The sequence below is a fragment of the Calonectris borealis genome, chromosome 14, assembly GCF_964195595.1.
Source record: "Calonectris borealis chromosome 14, bCalBor7.hap1.2, whole genome shotgun sequence".
Classification (NCBI taxonomy): Eukaryota; Metazoa; Chordata; class Aves; order Procellariiformes; family Procellariidae; genus Calonectris; species Calonectris borealis.
Genome location: NC_134325.1, coordinates 7410280 through 7428347, shown reverse-complemented (window position 1 = coordinate 7428347; position 18068 = coordinate 7410280). Strand labels below are relative to the sequence as shown.

Genomic DNA, 18068 nt, shown 5'->3' with positions numbered 1-18068 from the left:
CACAGAGTCAAGGCCTTTTCTGCTTCTCACCTCACCCCACCAGCGAGCAGGCTGGGGGTGCACAATAAGTTGGGAGGGGACACAGCTGGGACAGCTGACCCCAACTGACCAAAGGGACGTTCCATACCATATGATGTCATGCTCACCATAATAAGGCTGGGGAAAGAAGAAGGAAGCGGGGGACGTTCGGAGCGATGGCGTTTTATCTTCTCAAGTAACTGTTATGCGTGATGGAGCCCTGCTGTCCTGGAGATGGCTGAACACCTGCCTGCCAATGGGAAGCAGTGAATGAATTCCTTGTTTTGCTTTGCTTGTGTGTGCGGCCTTTGCTTTACCTATTAAACTGTCTTTATCTCAACCCATGAGTTTTCTCACTTTTACTCTTCTGATTCTCTTCCCCCATCCCACCGGGGCTGAGGGAGCAAGTGGCTGTGTGGGGCTTAGTTGCTGGCTGGGGTTAAACCATGACAGTATCCCTGTCAGATGGAATAGTTTAGTCATCATTGCAAAAGATACAGCGGATGAATCTTGAAAAAGGTGAATAAATTCTGGGGAAAGCTGAGATCCCGGTGAAGGGAGTGTTTTTGACAGAAAACCACAGAATTAGGCTCAGTATTTCCTACCTATTCCATATTTCACTTACAGCTCTCTAGGTTCGTTACTTGTGATCAATATTTTACAGCTTGGTAATGGCACACGGGGCACAAAATAAACAGTTTAGATCTCCTCCTGACAAATGCAGTGATAAATCACTTCCTGTCCATCAGAGGCAAAAGCAGGGCACCCATTTGTCATGCAGAAAGCTTGAAGCAAATGTGCCAACATCACTTGAGCTTTATTACTGTTGTCAGATCATCTCTGATTCCACTGAACTGTGGGGACTTTCAAACTGATAATAAAAAAAAAAAATAATCCCAGTTACCTTAGGTTTGGGGACAACACTTTAATAGCTTTTTTCTATATTTTTCGTAGGTAATTTAATTACTTCTTGGGTGAAATACCAATATCCTTTTGTGGAAGGAAAAATATGACTGAAACTTTTTGTTAGTGTACTGCATTTTTTTTTAAAGGCTCAGAAATGTCTTTCCTGCAGTAGGTTATATATAGCAGTACTAGACATAAAATAACTCGTACAGATACATGTGCACACAATTCCAGAAATAAATTTTACTCTTAGCAAACCTCAGAAAGCCTACTGTTTTCACTGATCTCGGAGAAATTACTATACATGTGTAAAGTCATAATATAAAACTTCTATCTTGAAAATATATTGAGGTGTTAATTTTGTCTAATTCTAATTTTCTTATAAATTGGTATGTATTTTTGTTAGACTGAACAGATAGCTTTGCTTGCTCTATTATTCTCTACTCTATTCCAGCAGAACTAGTACAAAAATGTAGAATTCTGACAATGAGTGAAGTCTGAATTGTAGTCTGGAGGTTTTATGCCAGTACAACCTGTTGAGCTTTCAAATAACACAAATGGTTGAGGAGAAAAAGATTATTTCTGTGAATCTGAAAAATATATTTATAGAGAGGCTACTGAAACAGGCTTAAAAAGAAGGGTGTATATTACACTTGGTCCATGATGCCAGCTATTTTTAATTCACTAGTGTAATCTGAATACTTTAGTCTGAGATCTTTCATCTGTCATTAATATTTTAAATGCTTTCCTCTTCATTATGTGTCTGCTCTTACATAATATAAAGCATCTGTACTCTACCTGATGGCATAACATTTTGAAATGTAGGACAATCCAAAAAACCCCCATCACATGAAGTGCATGTATTGTCTGTATTTGTTAATATCTTTCCATTTACTATGTGAACTTTGCTAACACTTATATGTTTACAAGCTGTGTTGGAAATTATTAAGGATAGCTACTGTAAGGATGTATATGTACTCAAATCTTTGTCATTATTGCCATATTTAAAGAAAAAAAGTGTAGGAATGCAAATTTTATCTATTAGACGATGAAGATATGGATTGTATCTGTATAGAACTTGACAGCTATTTCCACATTATTTTCAGTAGCTCTTCAATCATATGACCTTCTCTTTCATATTTTAGCATTAAGTAAATATTGTATGGAGCTCAGAAATGTAGAGGAATGGGAAATATATGCTAACAAAAATCTGTTTTAAACTGATAGCATACGGTTGAACTGTCACTTAAATGTCATTCCAATTGCCGCCTATTGATAATTCCTTGTAATTTTTGCATGAATGTCAGGTTTAATTTAAATTGTGCTTGTAACTGGTAAAAGTCAATCACTTAAGCACACCTCCCACTGAGGCTATATTACTTTTTCATCACTTAGTGTTTAAGCATTAATCAACTTGAGTTCTCTGTGTGAGCTTAACATCCTCTTTGTTGGTGTTGTGATGATGGCTAATTTGGACAAATTACTGAAGGAATTTGCCCCCCATCCCAATCTCATTTAAACACGAGGGAAACATTCAGTGCTGCTTTTCTGATTTTTGGTTTTGCCCTGCAGGAAGGAGGTGTAGTTGCTCTCTTTAAGATCTGTCGCCAGGATTGTTTCAGGTGCCTTTATCCCCAGACGCTGAGAACACTGGCATCCATTTGCTGCGTAGAGGAAGGGATGCACCAGCTGGAAAAGGTAGGCACTTCAGCATTCTTTACCGACTGCTTCATAAAACAGAGAAGTCCTGTCTTTAATCTCTTCTAGGAATTGAAAACTTGGTGGTGTTCGATACTGTGCTCCATAGTATGCTCATTTTTTCTGTGCTTGAACACATCTTCAGTCTTTAAAAAATTAGTCCCAGCCATAACATTATCCTATTCAGTTGCTTGCACAAATAAGCTTTCTAAGTGGGGATAGGTAAATACAATAATGACTACGTCAAAAAACTAGGGAACTTATAATTTCTGGACTCTTTGAAGTGTTTGTTTAGGAACGCCAATGTTTCAAATAACCCTTAAAGACAGAAGTCTTTATACCTCTTTAAATCCTTTCCTGACGCTCAGGCAGGGCACCTGCTTGTGGTACTGCAGTAACTTGTGAGAGTTGTAATTGCACAGAAAGAACTGGGACACATATAGCAGCTAGCCAAAAGAAAAATGTGTCTGCTAATCAGCAACAAGTCTCATAAAAGCCAATTTTAGCTGGGGTGGCAAACATCAAAACATTATCCAGATAAAATTATATCAACTGCTTAGGCTCCGTTCCTTTCTCACTCTCACTACATACTGCTGTGTTTTGGAAAATGAACACTTCTGGTCACTAAATCATGATCTCATCCTTTGTATTTCATAAAACGGTCATCTTCCACAGCTGAATAATGGCCTCTTCAAGTTAATGATAAATGATTTCACTGCCACTTTACATTGACGTATCTTGTAATTTACTGCCCAGAATTCAAGCAAACTGTGACAGAACATCTGCAGCAAAAAGCAAGTCCCTGAGCTTACAGTAAATGAAGATGACTTAAATTTTTTTTGACATAATGCTGGTTCAGACTGACACCAGAATCAGTCTAAAAGGATCTTTCATTATGTCCACTATAATAGTGGAATTAATAGAGTTAGAAATGGAAAAGATTGATTCAACTCACCTGGTCCAATTCCTGGCAGTGTCAACATGCATTTAATGTGGCTCATATCAAAGCTGATGAAACAGGAGTCCTAGAAAAAGTGACAACTCTCAAGCTCATATGTCTTTGATCTACTTTAATGTTGATCACAAGTAAAATTGCTCAGGGTAAACTTTGTCACAATCAGGAATGGGGTAGGGTTTAAAGGATTTTTAACTGAAATCCCTACCACTGCTTTCAGTAGTTCATTTTTCACCTGGGCTTTCAATTCTTAAGTCACGTCTTGGAAAAACCAAAGTCTGCAACGTGAGGGGCTGGACATTAACCCTACTCACCTGACTGAACAGACAGGTTTATGACAGGACTATTTGGTTATCACTTGTCAACTTCTTTGCCTAAAATTGTGTTGCTGAGGATCCATATGTTATGTGGGTCCAGTACATGCCTGGGTTTCTGGTGGGGGAGAATGGGATATTTCATATATGAAAAGAAATTTTCTCTGCAAGGAGGTTAATGTCCTTCCAAGTGCTAATGGAGGCTAAACAACACAGGCCGGTACAACGCTATGTCATCTGTAAATAATCTATCAGCTGGTGACAGCCCAGGTTTGCCAGTTTATAGAGCTGAGGAAGGATAGTAAACAAGAAAGTCTTACTACTCTCTGTACTCTCTTTTCACTCTTCTTGTACACCTATTTAAAAGTAACAAGATATTCTGACGATAGGGAATCAATGGAAAGTGCATGGATCAGATGACCTGTATTTTGATGTGAACAGCACTCCAGTTTTTTATATTGTCGTCTTTAAACAAGAATGATTTTTTTTTTTCTTTCAAAATTTGAAGTACTGTCGCAAAGAACAAAAAGAGGGTTAACAATATTAGCATTCCTATCATTACAGAAATTACCATAGGACTTCTTATCTGGCAGAAAGGGTGACTTCTATTATCCAGCTAAGTACCTGGATGGTAGTGAAGCATTTAATTTGCTCTAATGTGAATATCATTATGCCACCTAGTGCATTAAAACATCAGTGCAATTTGAACTTGATTTTTAATGACAGAAACTTCATTCAAACAAATAAAGCTTGGCCTCCAAACAATTCAGATTGGGTAATTCAAGGAAAAAAAAAAAACAAAGCTAAAAAACCACAAAACTCAAACCCCACCCCCCTCAATTTTTCAATTAGATTTCACAACCATTAAAGTGTTTAAAAGACCACTTAAAAGAAAGCAGCAAGAGTTATCATTTCTAATGGAACTTTTGTCTGGAAGGTGAACTAAAAGGGTGTGGTATACTTTCTGCAGTAATTGCAGTGCTTAATTACTAAAGACATTAGGAATATTGTTTATTTATCCATTGCTCTTTGATCTTGCCAATTCAGTAGCAACACAAGAAGGTAACAAGAACATCTGTGTTAATGTAGATGGTTATTTAGAAAGCAAGCAAGGAATTCAGTAGTTCACAGGAGGCAATACAAGTAGAGAGTATTTTAACACTTTTCTTCTGTTTTAAGATACTTGAGATACCTTTCTTTATAATCAGTGCAAATTTAATGTGAATGATGTTATACTGGGTTTAAACCATTTGTCTTGAGTGAGTTTTTGGATTGCAATGTAGAAATACTGTCTTCATTTACTAATGAAGGAAAGTATCAATTGAGTGCTCATTTCTAAAGATGTAGAAAATTGTCTATTTTAAGCAAATATATTTTCCTCAATTTCTTAAAAAAATAATTCTTGTTCTTCCCAGTCACATATCTTTAAAAATGTATCTGCACCACCCTCTTATCAGCACACTTGAGAAAGCCATTATTACTTTTTCATCATTTTGATAAACAAGCTGATCTTTGCCATAATTACAATGACCAAGTAGTTGTTGCAATGACTAGCTTTTACTCTTTTAGGTGAATCTAGTTGGCTGTATGTACAATAATGCAAAATCAGTTGGTTAAAATGCCAGTTTTAGAATAGTTATTATTTTACTTGCAAGTACTTTACTGACTTTTGAAAAGGTACTGTTACTTTGTTGTACATCGAACTACAGCGCTCCAGATACTCAACAGTATTAAATTAGTCAGGCAATTAAAGTAGAACGATAGTGAAGTCATTTCGTGACTGAGGACTGTGTGTAAATAAATGTTGTTCTGTGTAACCTGTGCTCCACAAGTGGTAATTTTGGTGCTTCAAGCTGCTTATGGGTGTCTGGTTGTTTGGTACACTTTAACTTCATACCAGCAGGTTTGAGATCATTCTTTGATCTCAGTTGCCTGACAAGTCCCACTTCAGAGAGGAGTGGAGAGACACTGGAAAAGCAATCAGAATTTTCCTCCTTTGCATTATTCCTGTAGCGACCTGTCCCTGTACCCAAGAGAGCTTTGTCATCTGTGTCTTGTGGCACTTGAGCATGCAAAGTTTTTAGGAAAAAGCTTACTGCATCAGAAAGGATGGTTATTCTTGGTCTAGGCATTCCAGAGTTTATGCAGAGACAATATATAATACAAGTAATAGATAATACAGAAAATAGCTAAAAATCACTAAAACCAGAACTGAAAGGATTTTGGGGAAGTAAGCATGACTGGAAACTGAAAAACAGTTAGTGCTGCACATGCAGACCTGTTTGTGTACCCAGCCCTGAGGTTTAGGACAGAAATACAATGATGTAGTGGGAGACTGGTTCTCAACATAGACATTCGTTGAGGGTTCTAGAAGGAAGGATATCTGAATCTGAACCTTCACAACTGTGCTTTGAAAACTTAATTCACCTCAAGGGTTCCCATATAGGAAGGACTGTTGAAGGCACAGAGTTGGGATAGATTAATGTGTGCATTTCATGAAACTTAAGGTAAAAAAAGAAAAATTGTGATCTTGATTGTCTGATAATGTACATTCTGCAAATTACATTAGGAATAACTGTACTTCAAATACCATTTTCATTGTAAAGACGCACGTAAAATCGAACAGATGCTGTCTTCAACATGAAGCAACCTTGCCTGGAAAAAGGATTTGTATTTGAATACATACACCTTTCATCTTTAGCATGTTGTTTGCCTAAAGCAGTTCTTCAGCTCTTTCTCTTCCTGAGGTCCTTGTTTTGCAGAGCTCTCTGAACAAAGTGTCTCCTATACATATGCTGACATGCAGCCTCATTAAAGTCTAAAGACTGTGGCAGTTTCTCTGCTTCAGGTCGGTCCGTACAATGCTTGTTGTTGACTGGTGCTAGAAGGCACGGCTTTCCAATTTTTGCCCTACGCTGAAGCTCGGTTTTGTGATTTTCACTGAGGCAAACTTCCTGCTGCAATAAAAGAACTGCAGAGTTAGTTCAGAAATAAATAGCAAACAGATAGTGTAATGTACTGCAATTTTTACCATTCAGGTGAAACATTATTACATTAAAAAGCTGCAGCTTAGCTGGGACCTAGATCAAGGCTCAACTGCCACAAAAACGTAATGATTTATACAAATAATCATCCAAGCAGCTGCCTAAATATTAACACTGTGCAGTGTATGTTTACTTACACTATTTAAACTACTCCAGAAAGCAAGACACCTGGAATCAACTCATTAAGAGAAGATATTCCAGAGAGACTGGTGACAACTTTCATTAATAAAACCTTCTTTTTAACAAATGACACAGCTTTTATCACTGTGCTTTAAGCAAAATTGTCTAGGTATAGATTATAAATTGCTTTGAATCCTTCATTCAAAGCACATTATATCAAATTACTTCCCTCCAGAAAAAGAATCTGAAGAAGGGGGAAGCAAGTACAAAGTGTACAATTTTTTTGGTTGGGAACTGCATGAATTTCACAAAGACTTCTTAAACATGGGTGACCTAAAATCTATTGTTCACTGTGAACCCAGTTTGATTTTTAAGAATAACCATGATCTTATACACGATAATAATTTCTGCATGACGGGGTTGTAGTCTGTCAATGATATATATGAAAAACATGCTTTTGGTGGGAATTAAGTAAAACATTTATTACAGAACCTGCAACTACAGTTTATTCATAGCTTTTGGGTGAATGTAAGCTGATTACTTCATTCAGCTCTAACCACTTTGAACTTTCAGTCTCAAACATTAACCTCAGTCAAAACCAGGGAGTAACTTTGTTTCAGATGAAGTATATGGGTTGCCTTAAATCTCAGCTGCTAAAACTACTAAGGTTCATGTAGCTGTACGGTGAGACAGAAGTGAGAATTATGGAAGGGGCTTTGATTATAAGAGCTTGGGTGACCTGGTATGAAGGTGCAGTCACCACTTCTAAAATCTGAACACAAAAGTTCAGATGGATTTCATTGTCACAGCATATGAATGCTTCCACAATCATGAATGTTTTTATTTTCATACTACCATACTTCATATGATGGAAATAACTTCATATACCATACAAGAGATTGCAAACTTGCCTGATCTGAATGAACTATATAGCTGTCTTCATATTTGAATATTCCAAATGCAAAATACCAGGGGAAGCAAAACATTAGTAATGGTCTCCTAGAAAAGGTTGTGAGATTGCCAGTGATTAGGGAGGAGAGACCCATAGGTTGCTACATTTAAAAGCATGTCTGCAGGTTGTTTGCTTCTTTTAAGAAGTGCAAGAGTAGTGTGCAGCTTTCTGAGAAGCAGTAAAATGTTGACTTTTATTATGGCAAGTAGTGGCTTATTCACAGGACTTCCAGCAATGAGAAAATCTCAGGAAGTGCAGAGGTCTGCCTCAGCCTGTTAGCGTCTCTCACTCCTCAGAGAAGAGCTTTGTGTTAAAATTTCTTTTTTTTGTGGTCAATATATGAAAAATTCTTATGGCCTATTTCAGTGGTTTTGCACCCAGTTAGTTTCAGAACAAGGGATTAGATGGGCCTATAAGGTGATAAAAATCACATAGCTATTTTATTCTATAATTAATTGAATTCAAGAGCTTAAAAGAGTAAGCTTTATTTTTAAGAAAAGTATTTTCCAAAAAAACATAGTTTTCAAAATTTAGTTTTAATTCATGGAAAGTCAAATTTCATGTTATTCTGTCTCCTGAGTAATACAGGGCAAGGCTGGGTATTAACAGCAAAATAAAGGACTTTTAGAAGTCATTAGAAGGGGGCAAGTTGTTCAGGGGCCCTTCTCTTGTCTCTTTCCCACAAAAGCAGGTAACATGCAAAGTTATAATCCTTTCTGAGTTTTTCATGGGTCATGTTGACAAACACGTTCTCAACACTTTTATGAAGGGGAGTATCATTCTTGTTTGTTTTCCAAAATAGTGGTATGAAGCTTCATGGATAGGAAGAGACTGGAAACTTACTTTCTGCATGCTTAAAACCACAGAACACTGGCTTGTGTGCTAAGAGCATGTGAGATGATTTAGATGGAAAGAGTTCAAGTGATCTGTTCCTTTTACAACCCTTTGGCTGAAGAGGCAACTCTTCTTCTGGTTTGCATAACGCACTTTTCTCCCTCTGAGAACATTGTTTTGGCTCATCTTACATGGCTGTTTGTAGCCAGGCTTTGAAATCATGCTTGTGAAGTTACGAAGAGTAAGCAGGAACGGACAAAGATTTCCGTTGTTCTGAATTTTGAGAGAGGAGGAAAACCTTTTAAAGACTAATTTAGGCAACTTTTGACACACAGTGCGGAACACACTGAAACTTGGTGTTATTGATAGCTGGAGCTGGGAATTGTGTCTCACTGTTGTCACCTAATTGTGTAGGTCACAAAAGAATGAAGAGCTACAATGAGACAGAAATGTAAGTCAATCTTAAGGAATAACGTGGGGAACAACATTTTCAGAAGCTGCTTTTCATATAGCCTTTTGATAACCAGGCAAATCTATTTCAGTAGCTGAGTTTGTGGTACAATTAGATAATGTAAAGTTCTAGGCTTGCAGCTCTTTAATTTACTGGACACTTCTTCTCAGTAAGGCTGTTTAATTAATTGGCAGTGAAAAATGTGCTGGGTTTGGCAAATTACATTTCTGTCAAAGCCCCTGCAAGATTCATTAAATCACATCCAAGAGTGCAGGAACTGCCCTTCCTCAACTGCTGGCTTCGTATCTATTAGGTGGTGTTTCACGTTTTACCTCCTGATTACACAGCTATGTATACATAATTAGTAAATGTAGCTTCTTTCAGCACAATCCCAAGCAAGTGTAGCAAGACCTCTTAGGTCATTGCAGAATCTTACCATCTTCAGATGCGACAGGCTGCAGTTCTAGGGCAAAATGCTTTGGTAAGTCATGGAAGGGACATGTTTCTGAATACTGAAAACCAGTGTGGAAACACGTTTAAAAAAAACAACCCTCCACCCCCTAAAACAACAACAACAACAAAAAACCCCTAAAACCAACTGGTGGCTAATCTCTGCAGTATCATTTGGTCTGTTGAAAACCTTCTGCCGGTTATGTAGCAGATTAAAATTTGTTTGCTTTATGGTAGTACACACTTTATCATGCAAAGAAAAAAGCAAGGGTTTTTTTGATGGACTTATTATTCAAGAGACATGGAACTGAATAAAGACAGACATGTTAGTGCAGGATTATGGGGCATTGCCAGATCTCTGTAGGAAAAAAGTATACACAAAATGCCTTGGCTGAGGTCACTGCCATTATTCCAATTCTGTTAAAATGACTAATTAAATTACAGTGGTTTTGTTGTTGTAGCCCTGATGGGCTAAGGAGATATGTATCAGTTGCTCTAATAAAAAATATTGCCTCTCTTTACAAACCTTGCTTCACTTTAATCATATTATAGATTTTAAGAGGGAGAAAGGAGCCAGCAAGCGTAGCACTAAAGATAAACATTTTGATAATACTGGTAAAGTAGGACAATGTGAGACTTAGCTAAAGAGTTGGTGAATAGCTGCCGTTTGGAGGACACAGATTCTGTTGTTTATCAGTAGGTCCTCATTGAGATATCAGGCCTGGCCCAGACTCTGCAAACATATATACATGCACTTAGCCTTAAGCATGTGAGTAATTCCATTTAAAAACAAGAGAACCACTACCTGTTAAAAATGTCAACAGAGATGCACATCCGTTGGTCTGTTCATGATTGAGGTTTCAGACTGCAATAAATTTTACAGAGTAAATATTCATTTGGTGATTACTGAACACATAGTGCTATGGAACAAAGCAAAACTTTCAGAGTCAGATCAAATAGGTACAAGCCCTTTTTGACAAATGTTGTCTGTCTTTTTCAATAAGAGGCACAGCAGGCAGTCTATGAATTGATATATAAATCTATCTATAAATTGGTAACAAAAGCGCGAGCTGTCTTCTAACTCATCAATGAACACTTTAAGTCTTTTGCCTTTAGTGTGAGTCCTTCCATGTCACCCACAGATTTAGGCTTTGCTTCCCTTTGTCCTGTGCTTAAAGTGGCATACTGCTTAAGTGTGGATCTGTGATAACATGTCCACGTGCAAAAATTTCATAACAGTCAAAGCAGCCTTGTTTTATTCAGGTTTTGTCATTTTTCAGTAAGACCTGATCAGGCGAAGGCATTGCAGTGGCATTCAGGTATTATCAGTGATGTGCTGAGAGTAGATCTTGCCACTGCTCTGTTGTATTTATTTCATGGATCCAGAGCAGTATTCATGCAGAGTGAGAGCTGATAGAATTAGGTGTACTTTGGCATTTGGTTCCCCCATATGATGCAGTTACTGTAGGAAGAACAACCTCTCTTCTTATCTACCCCTCAGCTCTGTCTTTTTATACACGTCTCTTTTTTTAGCTGAAGTGCAGAACAGAGAGCATCTTAAGATTTTTTTCTTCTTGTTCTAAAAAGATAAGTTTTATTGAAATAGATTTTGAAAGATGAAAAGGAAAGTCTTCAGACTATGCCAGGTTACTGAAGTGTACACTTCAATGTGCAAGATCAAGTTGGAACAGTGCCTGTAGGTTGCCATTCCCTCCAACTTAATTTTGAAACTTTGAGCTGGTGCCAGGTTACCACTCTGCACTTGTTTGGTTCCCATATAATTTACACATGGTTTTTGCAGTCAGTTATGTTGGTATTTTATGCTATCTATTGATTTTATATTTCACTAAGTATTTTATTTAAAGCACTCCAAATAGCTCTAGATTTATGTTTCAAAAGTCAGGATGTTAAGAGAATTTTATAAATGAAAAATAATTTGGAAATCACTAGATGATGATTTTTCTGTAATGATTTAAAATATTGCTTAAAGCGATGACAGTGATCAGGGCAGTAAATGATCCACGAATGACGTCTGAAGGAACAGAAGCCAACACATCAAATGACAGGTGGGTTTTCCCTACGTAATAATAATAATAATAATCTATCAAGCAAATTTAATTTTAAGATGAAAGAAGCAGCTTACTCAGCTCCTAAACTGAAAGCAGAGATTAATGAGAATCAATTGAAGCATTTAAAAAGAGTGCAGGGAGGGAGCTATTTTGGACCTCAAATATTCCTTCTGTCCCTGGTAGAGGCAGAAAAGAAACTGGAAAGACATGGCCTTACAGAAAGACCTATCAGATGAGTAGCTCTCATAATTCTTCTCACTCAGCAGAAAACTGTTGCATTGCATATGTGCATTTGTATCCATATGTAAACACACATACCGAATGTGCTTGCATTGTGCACATTAAATAGCTTAGCTGTAGCCACAATAAAGTGTGAGGAGAGATGGGGTGAAAATACTTATTAAATGAGATAGACAGATAGCTTCCCCCTCACAAAATCTCTGCTGAAATTAGATACGCTAGTCTAACTGACCCATCCTGTGGCAGACTTCATGACTCAGTATTGTCCATGATTTTTCTGACTCATTAGAAAAGTCCAAAGAGTTTACTGCTTAGAGCCTCCATTTCTTGTTTGGCTGACCTTTAAGCTTGCCTACAACCCCACTGATTTCAGAGACCTCTCCAGGAAGAAAAGCATACCTACTTAGATTTGGTTACACAACAGGCATTTAAATGCCTTTGGAGCCTGAGAATTCAGTACTAGCATTATTTTCTCTCCTAAGGCTTCTGCCACATTTATTTTCCTGCCTGAATTAACTATGATTCTTGGAGTTTTCTAGTGCTCTATGTGGTTTCTCGTACATCTATTCTTGCTTGCATAACATTGACTTTCAAAATTTTTATACACATTTAATTTTGAAAGACTGAACTCTCACAGATGCACATTATTAAAAAGCAAAAGGAGAAAATCCTTTCTTCATTCATCTAACTGCAGCTATGGAATTCCTCACTAGTATAAAACTACACTTACAGAAGTACTGAATGACAAAAACCCTCAAAAAAAAAAAATTCTCCTGGTTCCAAGTGATCTATATTTCTTTTGTTTGAGGCATGCCAGTTGGAAACAGATAGCTCTGTATGTTCCATCTGCTGGAGTTTTTAAGTCATCCATAAATGAGCTGATCTCAATCATACCTGAGGCTAACATGATGGAGGCTGCTAGACAAAGGGACTGGCTTACTTTGATCTGGTAATGAATATTGGTCATCTATTGGGGTGAGAATCAGGACTTGAGAGCGCTGCAGAAAATTCTTTTTCCTTACAAGAGCATCTGTGTTCTGAGTAGTTACTTCTCAGCTTGACTACTTCCTTGGGCTTGTTTTTTTTAGTAGTAGTTCAAACTAGCAAAATACATAAACCTCAGCTTATGCGCAGCTTATACCTTGTCTTTTTTTCCAAAACTGCTTTTGTAATTCTTGTACTCCCATGAGTGTTTCTATCCTTCCTTGGGTTCAACATGGAGTTAACAAGCCTTTTGCATCACAGCACTTATCGGTGTTCGCGCTTGCCGAGGCAGTGAGGCTGTAAGAGTCCTGCTGTGACATGGGGTTCAGTGCAGGTGTAAGTTAGGAATCTTTTCTAGCTTTTCTAGCAGAGGTTCTAAGGAACCTCTGCAAATCGGGTCCCAGCAGTGCTCCCAAAATGCACAAGGTCTAGATATTTTTACTGAGAGGGAAATTCACAAATTTGTATTTTGCAAAATCTCATTTTATACATACACAGTTGCTTGTAGTTTTTGTTTGGTTTCACCCAATGTTTGCCAAAGTTATGTTCAAAATATATGCTTCAAAACCTCTTCTCTCCTCTCCAGTACCTGTCACTGCAACAAAGTGAGAAAATGCGTTACAAAACAGGGAAAAAGTACATACAGGAACCTTTTATGACCAGTTCGAGTACTGGCCACTATTACTTAAACTTTCTACTAGTAGATTTGCTTGATTTAAATGAGTGCTTAGCAGTTTTACTTTCTCATCCAAACATCATTATATAAACACAAAACTATCTCAGGGTTTTCCTGCCAGTATTGGTATATTCTGACTCTGTTGCATGGGCAAAATGCTAACTCTTGCTGGAGCTGAGTTTTTTCCTGAGGGCTAGTTGTGAAAAAGAAACAGAGGAAATCAAACCCAGTGTAAGCTAATTGACTAATTAGCTGAAACTCAGTGTCCTTTCCTTGTGGCATGAATTTTAAGTCAGGGTTGGAAGTATTGAATTACTCAGGTGAAGTATCCTGCATGTGCTCCTAACAAAAACAAAGGAAGTTAATTGTATAAGTTTTTTCTTACCTCATGTTTGTAATGAGCTAAGAGCTGCCATGTGGCTTAGCTGAAACTCACCCATGATATGTATGAGTCTCCCTGTATTTCTTAAAAAAGTGAAGGTTAAATAATAATTAATAGCAGGTGATGTAGAGGCATGTTTGTGCGTCAGTATAATGTGTTTTTTTGCTTAGACTTGTTTGCAGGAAACCACTTAGATCTGGCACTCTGCCTGATTTATACTAAAACTTTCATGTTTCATAAAGCATCTTTGAAAACATTTAAAGAGCTGTTGGAAAAACAATCTCATCCGTTTAAGATAATAATCCTGCTTTTGAAAAACTAAACATCTAACAGCATTGCTCATATATTTACTGTATTTTACTTCTCTTGCCTATCATGAAATTCTCAGACAATAGTTCTTTCACTGACTGTTCCTTCCCTTGCCAGTACTGTCTAGAACTTTTCCTTTTCAGCGGGCTTTCAGTTTGTCCCTGGGAGTAGACGAGCAAGCTTTTGTATGGATCAGGGCATACTGATATGCAAAATCAACCTCAATTTTCAGAGATGCTTTGCTGCATGTCATAGAATGGCAGGCTTCCCCCTCCAGCTTGTGTGTTGGTAGGGAGGTAAAGTCCACAGATTGATCGGGGCTGACCCAAACCTGAGCTGAAAACTTGACCTAGGTGTTTAGTGTTATTCTTTAATTTGGAAGTAATCTGGAGTCCTGAAGATTGTCTCTTAGGCCTTATTGTGCATAGCTGGTTTTGTTTAACTCCACTAGCTTTTAGACTTCAAGTAAAAGTTTAATCTGACAAGGATCTTCAGCTGAGATGAGGTCTTGTAGAAGGAATCCCTATGGGACCAGCAGGTGGAATTAAGAAGTCAGAAGTCTTTCCAATTTTTATAAGAGCTCATGTTTGTCACTTTGTTCTCATAAAGAAGGTGTGAGAAAGGTTCCCCAATAACTTGGCTTCACCAAGGGCAAGTCTTACCTGACCAACCTAATGACCTTCTATGATGGAGTGACTACATTAGTGGACAAGGGAAGAGCTACAGATGTCATCTGTCTGGACTTCTGTAAGGCCTTTGGCTTCTCTCTAAATTGGAGAGGTAGGGATTTGATGGATGGACTGTTCGGTGGATGAGGAATTGGCTGGATGGTTGCATCCAGACAGTAGTGGTCAATGGCTCAGTGTCTGGATGGAGATCAGGAATGAGTGGTGTCCCTCAGGGGTCCGTATTGGGACCAGTACTGTTTAATATCTTCATCAATGACATAGTGGGATCGAGTGCACCCTCAGCAAGTTTGCAGATGACACCAAGCTGAGTGGTGCGGTTGACACGCCTGAGGGACGGGATGCCATCCAGAGGGACCTGGACAAGCTCAAGAAGTGGGCCTGTGTGAACCTCATGAGGTTCAACAAGGCCAAGTGCAAGGTCCTGCACCTGGGTCGGGGCAACCCCCAGTATCAATACAGGCTGGGGGATGAAGGGATTGAGAGCAGCCCTGCCGAGAAGGACTTGGGGGTACTGTGGGTGAAAAGCTGGACATAAGCAGACAATGTGCGCTCGCAGCCCAGAAGGCCAACCGTATGCTGGGCTGCATCAAAAGTAGCGTGGCCAGCAGGTCGAGTGAGGTGATTCTGCCCCTCTCCTCTGCTCTGGTGAGACCCCACGTGCAGTCCTGCGTCCAGCTCTAGAGTCCTCAGCACAAGACAGACATGGACCTGTTGGAGCAGGTCCAGAGGAGGGCCACGAAAATTATGTGGGACATGGAATGCCTCTCCTATGAGGACAGGCTGAGAGAGTTGGGGTTGTTCAGCCTGCAGAAGAGAAGGCTTTGGGGAGACCTGATTGCAGCCTTTCAGTACTTAAAGGGGGCTTATAAGAAAGATGGGGACAGACTTTTTAGTAGGGTCTGTAGCGATAGGACAAGGGGGAATGGTTTTAAACTGAAAGAGGGTAGATTCAGACTAGATAGAAGGAAGAAATGTTTCACAATGAGGGTGGTGAAACCCTGGCACAGGTTTCCCAGAGAGGTGGTAGATGCCCCATCCCTGGAAACATTCAAGGTCAGGTTGGACAGGGCTCTGAGCAACCTGATCTAGTTGAAGATGTCCCTGCTTAAGGCAGGGTGGGTGGACTAGTTGACCTTTAAAGGTCCCTTCCAACACAAACCATTCTACAATTCTATGATTCTAACATTTTCTGTAATCTTGCAGAAGAAGGAAGCAACTTCCTGCAGCAGCTGAACTCTCCAGAGGCAAGGTAGCTACTTCCAAAATGCAGAGCTCGTGATATAGCCTACTTGTTAACTTCAGGGGCTGTGAACAGCGATATCTTTGTAGAGCAGAAACTCTCTTATTAGTGTTACTAGTCCCTACACTGCTGTCCTTAGTTACAACCGAGTGGTTGAGATACCAGCTAAAAGCAGTGCCTCTGGTCCTCAGGACTTTATACCCTTTCCTCCCACCTATTTATCATCCATTTTTTGTAAGGAAATATGCATCTTCTATGTATATCTTGAATTTTCAAAGGAACCCCTTTCTGAGAGGGGTGGGTGACAGCCTTGGTCTGACTGAAGGCAATGTAGAGCTGGATGCTCATGAGGCTGAAGCTGAAGATGTGCACCAGAGACCTTGTCACATGAAGATGTGCAACTAGAACCATGCAAGATCTGCATGTGATGACATCATCACGTGCGTGTGATGAAATCATTACCTGGTCAGTCTATTGTCTGCAAATCTTCATCTATACTGAGTAATGTTGTAGTCTGCCACGTCTAGCTGAGATAAAATTCATTTAGTGTCCTTTCATTTTTGACCAGAGTCCCTCATTAATTAAAATTTATGAAATAAGGGGAAGAAATGAAATCTAAAAGAAAAGAAAAAAAAAATCCCTAACAAATAAGTAAAACAAGACAGCAATGCTGAGGTTGAAGTCGTCTGGTAGCCTGACCGTTGCTCTGAAGGCAGAACAAGACCCTTTGGAAAGTATTTCTGGTGGCTGTGAACAGGCGGTTTCCCTAGCCTTTGGTGAGGTAGGAAAGAATATACATGTTATAGATTCCTGGAAGTAGGACTGGGCCTTTCTCCTACTGAGAAATTTTCAATTCAGCTGTTAATGGAAAGACAGGGATTTTCCAGTTTTGTGGTAGCACAAATTGATTTATAAACCTGATCTTCTTCCCATCTGTGACGTTTCCTTTATGTCCACACACGTATGTCTAATAACCACATATCAATTTAAAGAGCAGGTAGATAGTTGTTTTATCTTGTTGCTGTTTTTAATATGATTCAATAAGTAGGCATAATGGGAGCAACTACGTGGGTGATAGTCATTCCTGCTGTGTCTGACGAACATCAGTCTGCCTGCTGAGAAGAGAGCCCTAGAAGGGCTGTTGTAGTAAAGTGAAATGCTGCCTCTAACTCCATCTTCTTTTGCAAGTACTTCTATTTCCTGCCCTGGGCGAATTTCTTGAACTTAGCAATTTACCTTACCAAATGATTTGCTGTTTCTCCTTAGCCACAAACAGCTGCTCGTGAGTTTCTCAGCGATGCAGGAATGGCCAGACTTCAGGGCATTGGGCTTGTCTGTTGCCTCCAGACCTGCACCACAGATCTGTTTTGCTGCATGGCGCCAGTGATTTAGCTGGCTGTGAAAAAACTGTGGGTCAGATTAAGATTCAGGCTACTTGCTCTTTGGTTCTTTTGATTTCCCTGATCTGTCATATAGTCTCTTTCTTCCCCTCTTCCTGCTATATCTTCTTTGCCCTAGAGGAGCGTGTACGCCAGACAACTGCTTATACGTTCTCCTTTTTTGCCCATCTCTGTGATAATACAACCGATGTTGGCGGAATCTCATAAGCCTCTTTTGCAGGAAAATCTGTAGCAGAATATAGCAGAATTTCAAGAAAGTATTTTGGATTTCTGCTGAAAAAAGGCTAAGATCCTTTCAAAGATTAATGGCTATAGAAATTTCCATACTTACTAATGC

General features: G+C 38.9%; 1 protein-coding gene across 1 annotated transcript in view; it reads left to right on the top strand.

Moving 5' to 3' along the window:
- Positions 1–18068, top strand: part of INSC (INSC spindle orientation adaptor protein) — a 98026-nt gene that overhangs the window by 43674 nt on the left and 36284 nt on the right. Inside the window, exon 6 of the mRNA XM_075162776.1 lies at positions 2497–2622. Within this exon, the coding sequence (XP_075018877.1) occupies positions 2497–2622 (126 nt within the window). The remainder of the gene's footprint in view (positions 1–2496; positions 2623–18068) is intronic.